The following is a 13,115-nucleotide window of genomic DNA, read 5'->3' on the forward strand; positions in this document are numbered from 1 at the left end:
ACAAAATTTCAAGGCAAATTCTAGTGCTACTAAATTTACTAGTTTTGCTTACAGTTCTGGATTAATTTACTGACTGTATAATTTTAATCAAATATCAACTATCCTTTGACAAATTAGAGAATTTTTTTCATCTTTCTCTATAATTTTTTTTTTTTTTTTTTGGTCCTCTTCTTTCTCTCTAATTTTGGTTTGTGCCAAAATAGCCCTGTGCAAAGTCTGGTCATCATAAGGCCCGTTATAATTAATTAGTCCATTTATCAACTCCCTTGGTCCAAGTCCAATTTATTTGATGCCCAACCCAACTTCTCATCCCCTCGGATATTCAAATGCAGAGGAGGGAAGAACTCATTTTCGAAATTTCTCACACACAACACACACTAAGTAACCCACTCTCACACTCCCACAACCACTCGCCTTCCCGGCGCAGGCGAAAGTTCTCCAGCACGGCTAATAAATACACAGCCGGACAGATTTTAGTGCATGTAGTTTTGAAATCCCCAGGAATTAGACAAATTTGGTTTGTTCATATTGAGGTATTGAAGAAAATTGACAGTTGAAATGGCTGAAGCCCTAAGCCCGAACCCGAAGCAAAGAGGCCCGTTTTCGCCGTCGAGCCCTTTCTTCTTGGGCTCTAATGATGACAAACTCGAAAGAGCTCAAGCACGCGCTGCCCGTGCTGCAGCCATCCGACGCAAGCCTGCTGCCGCCGGTCCTCCCGCTGTAGCCACTGCAAATGAGTCCTTCCTCGATAAGCAGCAGATTCTAGAATTGTTCCACAATTGCATCAAACTTGCCAGTGAAAATGTCTGTTTTTTCTTTCTCTGAAATTATGTATGATGAATTCTTTTTGCGTGTATATTAGTTGTTGGAATTTTGGGTATTTATTAGAATGAGTAAAAGTTTGCATTTTTAAACTATTTTTGGTGCAGAAAATTAATCAAAAGAATACGTGGGAGCTGAATTTGATAGATCATCTATGCGAGATTATTAAAGTTGAAGAAGAAAATGATGCCGAGACCAATTTTCAGAAGGTATTTATTGTTAAAAGTTCAGTTCATTTTGCTACGAATAGGAGATTATACGCATAAATACAAGTTTTATTCTTTGCAAGGCATAATAATAATTGCTGGGCAGTTTTTAACCAAACAAAGAGAAGAATTTTTCTTTTTTGCGATGGTTTTTTGTTGGTTTGTTAACTTAATTTTTGAAAAAATTGATGCTTATGTTCTTTCCTCTTTTGTAGTTTTTGGTGTAATTTTCAAAGTACATGTATTTTCTTTTGGAAGAGGGGAAAGAACTAGGAAGCAGCTACCCTTTTGTCTATCTTATGTATTTGCTGTGAATCCTGATGACTAAGCTGTGTGATAGCATCAAGTAGTAGGATTTGCTGAAAGCGCTGTAATAATAATGTGGGATTGAGTATGTATATATCATTTGCTTGTCAATTGCTTATGTTGAGTTGTGAGGCATCAGAAGACTTGGTTTATGGCTTGTTAATATGAATTTTCTTGTGGAGGCAATCAGGTATAGAAAAAAATAATTTACGGAATCACTGCTTGAATTGAGTACAGAATTTATCACCCTGAACTGGGATTTTATATTTAATCACTCATGGTAGACTTAGAAATGGATACAGAGAGTTAGTAATTTCCTTTAGCTTTACTGGCTGCTTACAAATGGATGTTGCTGCAAATATTGTTTGATGAATGGACGAATGATTGTGTCTTCAAAAATTTGAAAAGCAAAAGCTGAGATGAAGAAGATGTTAGAGGATGCTTCTGTGTGAGTAGCTTTTTTCAGGTTAAAATCATCTAAGAGCATAGAACTGAAGCAACATGTCAAAGAAAACTTTAGCTTAAATAAAACTAAGATCCTTAGAGAGATTTTAGATTATGAATGACTCTAGTTCTAGTATTATTTGGGTCTGTTGGTGTCTGTGGATGAGAGTAATTTGCTGTTTCTTTATATCATTTTATTGGAATAATAAACACTTGATGCTTAGTTTGCACTTTTTGTGTTGCTCTCACTCTTTTCTCTGATAAACAGCTCTTCAAAATGATGCTTTTCCACAAAAATGGGAATGAAACTAAAGCTAAAATGTGCATTTTTGCTGTTAAATGAAAAATAAAAAGCATAAACTTTGATCATGAGGCCAAAATTTAGCATATAAGGTCCTTGATTTTGCATTAGAAGCCAGTACTATTAACACTAAAAGCATGAGCACATCTAGTTTTTTATTTTTTTCTCGTATTCTAGGCAAGTTGTACCCTTGAAGCTGGAGTAAAGATTTACTCAATGAGGGTGGATTCTGTGCATTCAGAGGCATATAAGGTACTTGGAGGGATTAATCGAGTTGGTCAAGAAAATGAGAAAGGTAAGACATTTACTCCCTTTTAGAGCAAGAAGGAGTTTACTTTCTCTGTGCATACTCTTTCAGAAGAGAAATACATCCTTTGCCCACGTGCCTTCTAGTTGCAATGGTTCTCTAACTTTTTGTCATATAGGAAGACCAACCATAATAAACTTAAAAGATTAAAATAGTATATGATACAAAATGGTATGAGGTTGATGGTTATAAAAGTGAAGCAAGAAATAAAATACACATTAGTACTTTTGTAAATCAATGGGTCAACTGTCAGTTCTTCATTTAATGCCATGAATTTGGCTCAATATAAAAGGATTCCTTGAAAAAGGCCAAATAGTTGCCATTTTGTCTTTATTCTTTTAATCCAGAATTATTCAATCAAAAGAAAGCTTCCAAAATTTCATATAATCTGATTTTTCTCTCTTTAATAAGCAAAAGTTACTATTCTGTCCTTCTCATTATCTTAATCAGCTTGTGTTTACAAGTTGAATCTTGTTTGTGGTTTACAATGGGACTTACTCATCTACAAATTGAAAGTCGAAACAGGATTCAGCAACTAAGTGAAAATTGTGGTGGAAAGGCTATCTTGAGCTGTATCTTGTCATCATGTCAAGTGGTTGCTATGTGGAACTAATTTTGCTAGCTATGCTGTCAGCCTTTGCTTTGTTCCTATCTAATTAATCATGGGATGTCCTTTGTCTATTAGCAAATTTAGCTCTCATGGTCTTCTAGTTGTGGTATTCAAATGAGCAGAGATCAAGGCCTCCTGGGGCTATTATCTCAAAAGCGAAGCACATGCTTAATTGAAGTAAAGCTCACACTAATATAGATTGGATATACAACGATAACATAAGTAATTATCTTAGATAACAAATAATAAATCGTGAGTCATACATGTTAATGTCGATTGTACATTTGATTTTAATTCAATTTTTTATTTATGTTTAGCTGCCTTTCATTTTGGAAACCCTGGATATTTCAATATTTTGGAAAATTCAGCAAAGAACTCCTCTACTTTAGCATAATTCAGCAAATACCACTTACAAAGAAGATTGGAATAATATGATAGGAAAGGAGGTTTAGCGGAAGTGGGGGTAGTGCATTGGGCTGAAGAGGGGAAGGATTTAAGATACTATGAGAAGCATCGTGAGTAGTTTGTCTTGACCAAATTGTGTGCAGTTATCCCATGCTTCTAACTCAACAAACTGACCATGCAACTAACCAATCATCAGACATGGCAAAGATTAAAACAGGTTAAATGTATAAATAGTTGGTAAAGTAGGAAAAAGACCAAACATCTACAAAGCATGCTTATACTAAGCTTAGTCATTCTGGTCCTCAATTTAATGACCTTTGTAGTTTAGCTTATAACATCAACTTGTGGCATGAGCTGGTTTATTTATCTCATCTATTAGTTCCTCAGAGTTTGGTTTTCTATGGCAGACAACACTTTGGAAGATGTCATTGACAGTAGTCATGAGGAAGGTCATTCAAAGAAAGACCGAGAGAGAAAGGTTAATATCTTCCTCTAGTATAAGTGTTTTACTACAAAGTCATGAATACTAGCATCTGAATTTGCAAAGTGAATAACTGCAGCTGTCACCTTTGTCAACGCTTGAGTCATCATTTGAGGCACTAAATGTTAAAAAGTTTGATGGTGAGTCTGGATCCTTCTTAATATTCTGTGGATAATAGTACTGCATAAACATGATGAAATGTGCTTGTTCTTTAGTGGCCTTTGCTGTGGATCCTCTGTATCATCAGACATCAGCACAATTTGACGAAGGTGGAGCAAAGGGTCTTCTATTGAACAATCTTGGAGTATATGGTAACTGCCAGGTCCTTTTTGATTCACTTGAGTTACCTGGAAAGTGCACATTGCCTGCAATTGAACGTGGCAGATCTGAAACAATTGACATAACTTTCATGAGAGGTGCATTCTTTTTGCAATCTATCCTGATTCTGAGTCATGGGAGAGCATAACATTTCTGTAATGCTTAAATTTTACATGCAGATACCATAGAACAGATGGTGTTTAACATCCCAGAGAAGGAGGAGATTTCACCCACTCTTAAGGATATAGTTAACCTTTTTGATGAGGATAATCGAAGACCACCATGTGAACCATGTTCTTCTGTAGAAAAATCACCAGGACAAGTTAAGGGAGCTGAGGATTGCTTTGAGTTTGATAATGGTGCATGTGAAAATTGTGGGGGCTTGGATCAGGATGAAGAAACAAGTTTGGTGGATGAAGGAACCTATGATGGGGATCAGATTTTGCCAAGCCTACATGGGGTACAAAATATTCTTGGCTGCAAGCTATCTATCTTTACCAATCATGATTAATGTGGACAGATTTTTCAGAAATGATTTCGATAACTTTTGCAGGATGGTGAACCATGTGTCTTCAGTGAATGTGATGTAGATGACAGATTTGAGAAAGTTGATGACTATTTATTTTTAAGTTTGGGACTTTTATCAAGGCAAAATGCCTGGGCTGGTCCAGATCATTGGAAGTATCGGAAGGCAAAAGGTACATGTGGTAGTCTTTTGTTAGTCTTGTGCTAGTTGTTATTATCATTACTGGTGTTATGATGAGTTCAATGTTGACTTTTTTAATGGTTCAGAAATTCCAGAGAATGAAGATGATGCATCACCAGTAAAGGCCAAAAAATCAAAGAGTAGAAAAATTGAATCTGATATTGATTTTACTAAAGCCTTGGATGCTGATATGTCCAATGTCTTTGCTCCCCCAAAGAACCCGAAGTCACTTCTACTGCCTGCAAATAGAGCACCTTGTAATACAAGACTTCCAGAAGATTGCCATTATCAACCAGAGGATCTTGTGAAGTTGTTTCTTTTACCCAATGTTATGGTACAATCACTTATAAATGAGAACTGTATAGCATATTCCTCTTTAAGATAATCTATTTCATTGGTTGATTTTTTCTTATTGATAGTGCCTTGGGAGGAGAAGAAGGAAAGTTCCTGGTAAGCTTTATCCTTTTGTCGATTTTGTTCAGGTTCACTAGAATAGACATACTACAAGCATTGCAGTCCATCTTCTGTATCAACAACTGACTGCACCGTTCTTCTTTTGCAAATATGGTGTTAGACTGTTAGTGCTACTCACATCTGTAATATAGCTGCAAAGCCATGATAAACAAATGGATTTTTCTTGAGTTCAACAATGTGTATGCATCTGTTTCCAATCTCTTTAAATCATGTCACAATGGAGAAAGAATGGTCATCCAATGAGAACTTGAAATAGAAACAATATTCATGGCAGTTGCATGGGGAAAGAAATAAACAGAGGACTAATAATCTGATTGAGTCTCAATACAAAAGTAGTTACGTTTTTTTTAGAATGAAAATCGCCCTAAAATGAGTTCAATGGAAATTTTATGATTCTGAAAGCTTTCAGGGTAGTATCCTGTAATTTCAGACCAATTTCATATATATAGGATATGAGTCAGCCTGGGATAAACTTATGGAATAGTGTAGATTTGTCTTGCAAATTTCACATAATTATCAAAGCCAATGTTGGTTTAGTTGTTGGTTCAAGTAATGGAATTGGCCACACATTTATGTCAAAGTGAATTATGAATTCTATAATGTCCAAATGAGTTACAAACATGTTGCTTAATTTGAGAAATATAATTTTCTCAAGTAAAATGACACTCTTTTCCAGTTAGATTTTATTTTGCTTCAATGCCTGATTTTTTGGATTCTAAAATTAGTAGCAAAGTGAGTCACTCCACACTTGGTTTCCTTTGTAGCGAATCTATATTGCATGTCTTCAGAATATGTTGTTTCTAGGACAATGTAATCTGACATGGCCAGTTTCATTTATATAGAAATAAATTACTGCTTTTTGATGATTAAATCTGGCTGTATGTTCAGATGAATCAAGTCCACAAGAAGATGATTATGGAGCAATGCCATCATGGGATGATCAAAATGGGTTTGATGGCTTTTCGGATCATGAAAGTGCTTATGGCAATGTCGAAGACTTAAGCAACCTTGTCTCTCAGCCCCGGCAGGTTGGGTTTTTATCATTTCAATCCTAAATACTAAAATTGACTGAAGATTAAAACTGAGGCGCTTAAAATTGAGTTGTCAACTATTACTCTCAACACTGTATACTGCTGGATTTATTACTACATACTGCTCCCATTGTCTTATTAACTATTGGCCACTTTGAACCAGGGATGTAGTCTTAAGCATGATTTATTACATTATGTTGTGTAAAAACTTACAAATACTCCTGAATTTAATACATTAGAATGGAAGTCTTGACTCTAAAGTAATTAATGATTGTTGACCTTTGGTAGTTGCCAGATTAATTGTAATGATTAGAGGACATGGACAAGCCTAATAGGAAAGAGCTTTTGAATGTGTGTAACTTACTTTTTTCGTTTCTTGTTTAATTGTCCAATCAATTGAAACAGCTCTAAGTGCACAAGTACTGAATTTTGTGGTTTCTCTTCTCAGTTATTTGATATTTGTTAATTTTTGGTTCTAGAAAATTCTCCTTTTGTTGTTGTATTAGCTTGTTGTAACTGCTTATCTGAATCCTAACATGTTGCAATTATCACTAGTCTATCATAAACTGCCTTGTAAGGAAGTACCTTAAAGCAGTATTTGTCTACGAAAAGGTAGCCTAACAATGTTGTATTTCTAATGAGTTCATCCATTGAACTGTATAAAAAATCTTAGAAGGAAGCACCCTAAAAAGATCTTCTTCCATATGCATAGAGAAATTATCTCTTAATGAGATTGTATTTCAGGTTGAAAATGAAAAATGGACTCTTTTCTTTTAGAAGATTCTTCATGATTCTTCATCAAAGTAATGAGAACCTATCTGGGCTATGGAATCTTTAGTCTGTTTTTTGTTATGGGTTTGATGTCTTGTGCAAATAATCAATGTATAAGCAGACCTGCAATCCAGCCATAGCTTTAATACATTGATCATGGACAACCTTATGAACTCAGAATTTTAAATTTTGTGAAGTTCATAATTTTTCTGAATCCCCACCACAATTTCATTCCTGAGGTATCTGTTATGATCTGATATGTAGATATGAAAATTTATTTTCGGAAGTCCCACATGAAGAATATCAATGACAAGAGGTGCAATTTTTGTGTTTAATGTTATCTCTCCAGCATCTTGTCATATTGAGCTCTGGCTGACCTATTCTTTGTCTAAGCATGAATTTGCCTTGTGTGTCTTTCGTACTGGAACCCTTCATTGTGCCCATTTTTACCTACATTTAAGATCAAGTATAAATTTTTTTGACAAAAAGGGTTGCTACAGATGAATTTTCATATTGTTGCAGTAGTGCAGCTGAATATTAAGACAAATCACAGGACAGACGATGCAGTTGAGAGTTGTACAGCATTTTGTTGATGTATAATGCTTAAGTTCATGAAACTGATTTGCCTAGATGATGTTTTTGGCACTTAGAACAAAATGTCTCACTCCAAAGAGTTCTTCCTAATTGGTCAGCAACTTAATATTGCCTGAGATATTCTTGTTATCAATTGCTCTTGATGGTAGCCAACCCAAAGAAATAGAAAACCTTGAAAACATTTTTTTTTAATTACTTTTGAGCTGATCCTTGAGGAAGTAATGAGATCTACATGTTGGGCTTTTCTGGTTATAGTGGTCCTTCTTTAATATGCTTGAGAAAATTGAACGATAATGTCTAAATGCAGTAGTTCCCCCCTTGGGGCTGCTTTATGGCTCCTTAGAAACTTGAGAAAGCAAAAATCAGGCACCATCTATCCATGTTACTTGATTGACTGGAAGCTTAACTCTATTAGTTCTTGCGTTGTGAATAAAGAGCCTGGACAACTTTTATACGACATAAGTTCATTTTCCTTCATTAACTTTTTAAAATGCTTCCAATTCAAACAATGCACTCCCCACATTTTTTTTTCTAGTTTTAATCTAGTTGTTGCAAAGTTAACTTACTAAGTAGGGTTAATCTGTTTTCTAAGTTTGCTAACACATGAGCTTTTGTACACTAACAGGTTAACAAGATTGAAGTGCAGTATGACAAAACATCAAAACAGGTCGACGTTCAGGCACTTAAGGAAACCCTGTGGGACCATATAAGAGAAAAAAATCTGGCAGAAGTGCAGGTAACTTAACATTTTCCTTAAATCAGGGTACTTTACCTTTAATACATATTCTGCACAGTTGTCTACGCGGAAGTTCTAGAGCCCAAGTTAGCATACATTACCTTTAATACCATAGACGTATATTCAATATTTGGCCAACATAATGATGACTATGATGATCAACTCAATGACTATTAACCATTATTGCAAATAGCTAGTTGCCTGCTCCTCCAACAACGTGCAATATTCATGCTGTTCAATTGTCATATTATCCTCATCTCCCAAGCCTTCCAATACACAGTTAATATGAATGGTGGTCATAGGCTGAGGGCTTTTTATCACATTGTCTTATGTTCTTTTTCTGTGTTTTATAAATGCAAACAGGAAAACACGGATGACCACAAAATATCTTTTAAGCAAATTTTAGCAACTTTTCCAAGTGACTGCAGAGCAGCATCATCTGTTCGAGACATCTCTCCTCATTTGTGTTTCATATGCTTATTGCATCTTGCAAACGAGCATGGGTTGTGGATCCATGGGTCTGCTAACTTGGATGATCTCAGTATTCATCTTTAGATTCATAATAATATGGTTTTGGGAGCTGCATTTTCAAGCTTCACCGGCTCATCTGCACGTGCCTTCTTTTGGAAGTGTGTATTACTATGTATATTGTTGTTCTTCCTCCTATCAGATTCCTACTGTACCATTGATATGGTTTAGACTGGGAATCAACCATCTGTCCTAAGAATGTACCTAAAATGTAGCATCCGTAGATGTAATGAAATGTGGTGCTTGACTAACAAATTTACTTTTTTGAGTGGTGGATTCCTCATGGTTTCTGCTTAAACCTATGTCAAATTTGTTGGCTTTGGTTGCGATGATCTGTCAGCAAGATTGTCGTTATTTTTCTTTCCAAGCACAATCAAATCCTCAATTCTTGCTTTTCATTGTCATCCGGTCACTTTTTGCTGACTGCATTTCCTAGGTAAGGACTAGAATCAAATGGAGAATTAGTCTAATGTTGCTTAAATTCACGATAACTTGCACCTCTCTTTATCTCCAGTTGTTTCGTTTCATGAAGAGGATACATGTAGCACGAATTTGTGATAGTTTGCATGGGATGGTTCTGAAATAACGTAGAATTACATCAAAGTGAGACAATTTAAATTCAATGATATGAACCTTGATGCAGCTACCATTAAGATAGGCAATTGATGATTCTCTTGTTATAATCACTTTGTTATTGTATCAGTATCCACTTCACATGCGCCAGTATTTCTTTTTGTTTCTTTCACCTGGTTTTGATCTCTTTGGTAGCCGTTTCTAATCCACAGAAATTCCTTTCAATTTTTTCTTTCTGTTTCTATTAAAACATCTTGGAAAACTATAGATTGCGTGATCATATAAATCAAGCCGTGTTATTAGCAAGTAACAAAGTACTAGCCATAATTTGCATGGGATTGTATGCAATAAAAGGTCTATCCATGCATGGTTTGATATTGCAACAAACATGCATGCTCTGTCAAAGATTGAAATCCCTAATGTTCTGACTGGGTATTTGAGATGATAAACGACATCAAAAGTGCCATGTTCAAGTCTCTCTACCTTGGCTCAGCCACTCGTCAACCTTGCCATCCACAAGACATGTAGGAGCTAAAGCAAATTGTTCTCTTATATGAGTAGGTTTAATTATTCAAATATTGGAATCTGCTATTCTTAATGTTCAAAAAATATGTCATCGAGACCTCAGAATCTGTTATTTAATGATCAAAAACTTTTTGTCAAGATCTAGGAATCTGCTATTACTAATGTTTAGAAGAGCTATTAGCCTCTTAAACAACAAGCACTTAATATTTTTGAATTATATGTCCCTTTTATATATCAAAGAAACAATAATGTCCTTTGAGTGCAAAAGATGATGCTTCAAATTTTGGTTTAGTTACAAAAAAGAGCTGGAATATGATCCAAGAATAAAAGTCTCACATTCAAGTTTAGTTAGTTTGCTGATTAGTAAGTAGGGATAATTTCAAAAACCTCTCTTGAGGTTTCTTCTAATAGCATTTAGCACCCCAAGAATTCCAAAATCTTACTTACCTCCCATATCAGCTTAACAAGGTTAGATATCCCTTTCAATGGTCATAAATTGATGACATTACCCTTGCATTCTTAATAGTTATTTAACCAAAAATCCCAAATTAAAAGAGAATTTTTAACCCAAAAACTATAAACAATAATAACCAAATGACCATCCAATGTTAGTCCCTAATCCTCTGTAATTAGATGGTAGTGAGATAGCAAAGGTGGTGGTTAAGTTAAATTTAGTAATGTCAACTGCTCCAAAGGATTTTGGTAAGTAATTTACACCTTAGAAAATTTTGCCGGACCAATTTAAGGTAGTCAAGCAAGGTTTTGAGGAAGTATTGTTTGTATACATGATGTAATCCAAATTGTACTTTAAATTAAAATTATCTTTGTTATTTGTGTGGTTTGTATGTAAAGCCTAACATATATATATATATATATAGCCAGCATTAAAAATAATAACCAAAAAGGATCTCATGACCAAATATCAAAATATTGCCTACGTTGTTTTTCTTTTTCTTTTTCTTTTGAAAAGAATATAAGCAATTTCGAGAGATTTTTAGCTACATCTTTTAGCCTTCTTTTAATTTTTATTGTTGATGTAAGTTTCATAAATAGGATAACATAAGGGTCGCATTAGAAGAAAAGCAATTTCTCTCTTGCTTTTCCACAAAAGGGGCTAAAATGTCACAAAAAGTGTCAATCTAAAAGAGGTAAATGAGATTTTAGAAACCTGCAGAGTGCTAAGTGATATTATAAGAAACTCAAAGAGAGGTTTCTGAAATTATCCCTATTAAGTATTTGTAGCTCTAAAAGAGATGAAAAAAATTTAAGAAAGATATAGTGTAAATAATTGCTTATCACTTGGTTACCATTTTTTTTCACATAAGGTACATAAAAGAATTCGAGGCTTCTAGATTATATACCTTTCAAAACAAATTTTAGAGATTGTTCAGCAACCAAAAGTCTATTCTAGCACCGCTTCAAATTTGTCACATGCTTTCACAATATTTTGCGAAGAGAAGTTTGTTATCTCCATTTAAAGTGGCAATCATCCTTTGATTTCTTTGTATATTGTTGGCAACTATTCAAGCAAAAAATAGAAAAGATGGTGAAAAAGAAAATCATATTTTCCATGTGGACTAACATTTTCTGACAACATATTAAAAATTTTTAAATTTTCATCCAGAAAGAGGTTAAATGCATTTTAATACTTGAAAGTTGAAACTATCGGAAATCCAATCAGTTATGGATTTTTATTTTTTTAGAAGATACCAAAATTAAACTTCACCTTAGAAAGAATTTTAAAAGGGATAATTTCGGAAACCTCCCTTGAAGTTTCTAACAATTTCACCTAGTATCCTTGAGGTTTTCACCTAGCTTCTGACAAATTCCTTGGCCTTATAAAATAATCATAATAAGTTTAACATATCAACATTTTTCATGCAATTAAATAATCCGCTCCTAATCTTGTGCATACGAATGCATTTCACACAATTAGACATTAATGGAAACTAAAATAAGGTTCACTCAAGGAATAACCAATTATGTTATAAACACAATTTGAAACATATTACAAATTTATTTTAGTTTTGTTTGGAGGATTTACAGATGAGTAGAAGAAGATGTGAATTGAAAGTTTAAAAAGGATGAGACTAGCGTTAGTACTCCAACATTTGAGGAATAGGATGTTATATTAATGCAGTTGGTGAAATTTTTTCAGATTTAATAGTGCTGATTTTTTCGTTTAATTTGAGGTTTTAGAATTTAGGAACTGATGGTGGTAGTGATCCTAGAGATAATGGTACTAATTCGGAATGTGAAAATGTGAAAGGTTTAGGATAGTAGAGATTAGGGTTGAAAGTGGTTTTGTGATGTTGTATATGTTTCAAAATTTTTAAGAATTTTATGAAAAAGTAAAATGAACTTCACAATTTCATGAGGGCGTTTTAGATTATTCATTCAAAATTTTGACCACAGAATAATTTTTGTTGCCATAATACTAACTTAATGGAAGGTATGTGTAATTTTTGAAATCTCAAGAAAACTAGGCGAAATTGTGAAAAACCTCAAGGGAAGTTTTTGAAATCATCCCAATTTTAAACGGCACTTAGAACCTGAAATTATCCCAATTTTAAACAGCACTTAGAAATTTTGTTGAGTAATGTTTTGTTATAGGATGGGGTTAATTCCACACTTCTGCAGTCTAAATTCACATCCCTTACAACTAAGTTGACCAAAAACCTATAGCATTTATGGAGCTTGGTAGAAACCCTTTTGATAAAAAATTAAGGTGTTAAAAAATGTATAGGGTGTTAATTTGGATTTAAAATTTACAAAATTATGAATGGGTTTAAAATTTCTGACATTTTTTCATTCACTTTGATGGCATTTATTTTTTTCCTCTTATTTGGTTATTTTTATCTATTTTTATCTATTTTCATCATGTAAGAAGAGATGAGAGATTTTCTTTTTAAAAATTGTGTTAAGAATATTTTTACCTTTTTGGCACATTGCACTTCAAAGTTGATTGAAGTATAAT

At 34.1% G+C, this 13,115-nt stretch overlaps 1 protein-coding gene across 1 annotated transcript; it reads left to right on the forward strand.

Annotated features, from left to right (window-relative positions):
- Positions 1–319: 319 nt before the first annotated feature.
- LOC113688292 (condensin complex subunit 2) lies at positions 320–9,438 on the forward strand. Its single transcript, XM_027206082.2, has 13 exons — positions 320–804; positions 930–1,031; positions 2,257–2,374; positions 3,809–3,879; positions 3,962–4,022; positions 4,098–4,298; positions 4,380–4,660; positions 4,754–4,898; positions 4,993–5,240; positions 5,326–5,356; positions 6,269–6,408; positions 8,402–8,512; positions 8,876–9,438. Exons 1-13 carry the CDS (start codon positions 559–561, stop codon positions 9,065–9,067), a joined length of 1,947 nt encoding a protein of 648 aa, XP_027061883.1. The 5' UTR covers positions 320–558; the 3' UTR covers positions 9,068–9,438.
- The last annotated feature ends 3,677 nt before the right edge of the window (positions 9,439–13,115 follow it).

Source organism: Coffea arabica, chromosome 5e, assembly GCF_036785885.1.
Source record: "Coffea arabica cultivar ET-39 chromosome 5e, Coffea Arabica ET-39 HiFi, whole genome shotgun sequence".
NCBI lineage: Eukaryota > Viridiplantae > Streptophyta > Magnoliopsida > Gentianales > Rubiaceae > Coffea > Coffea arabica.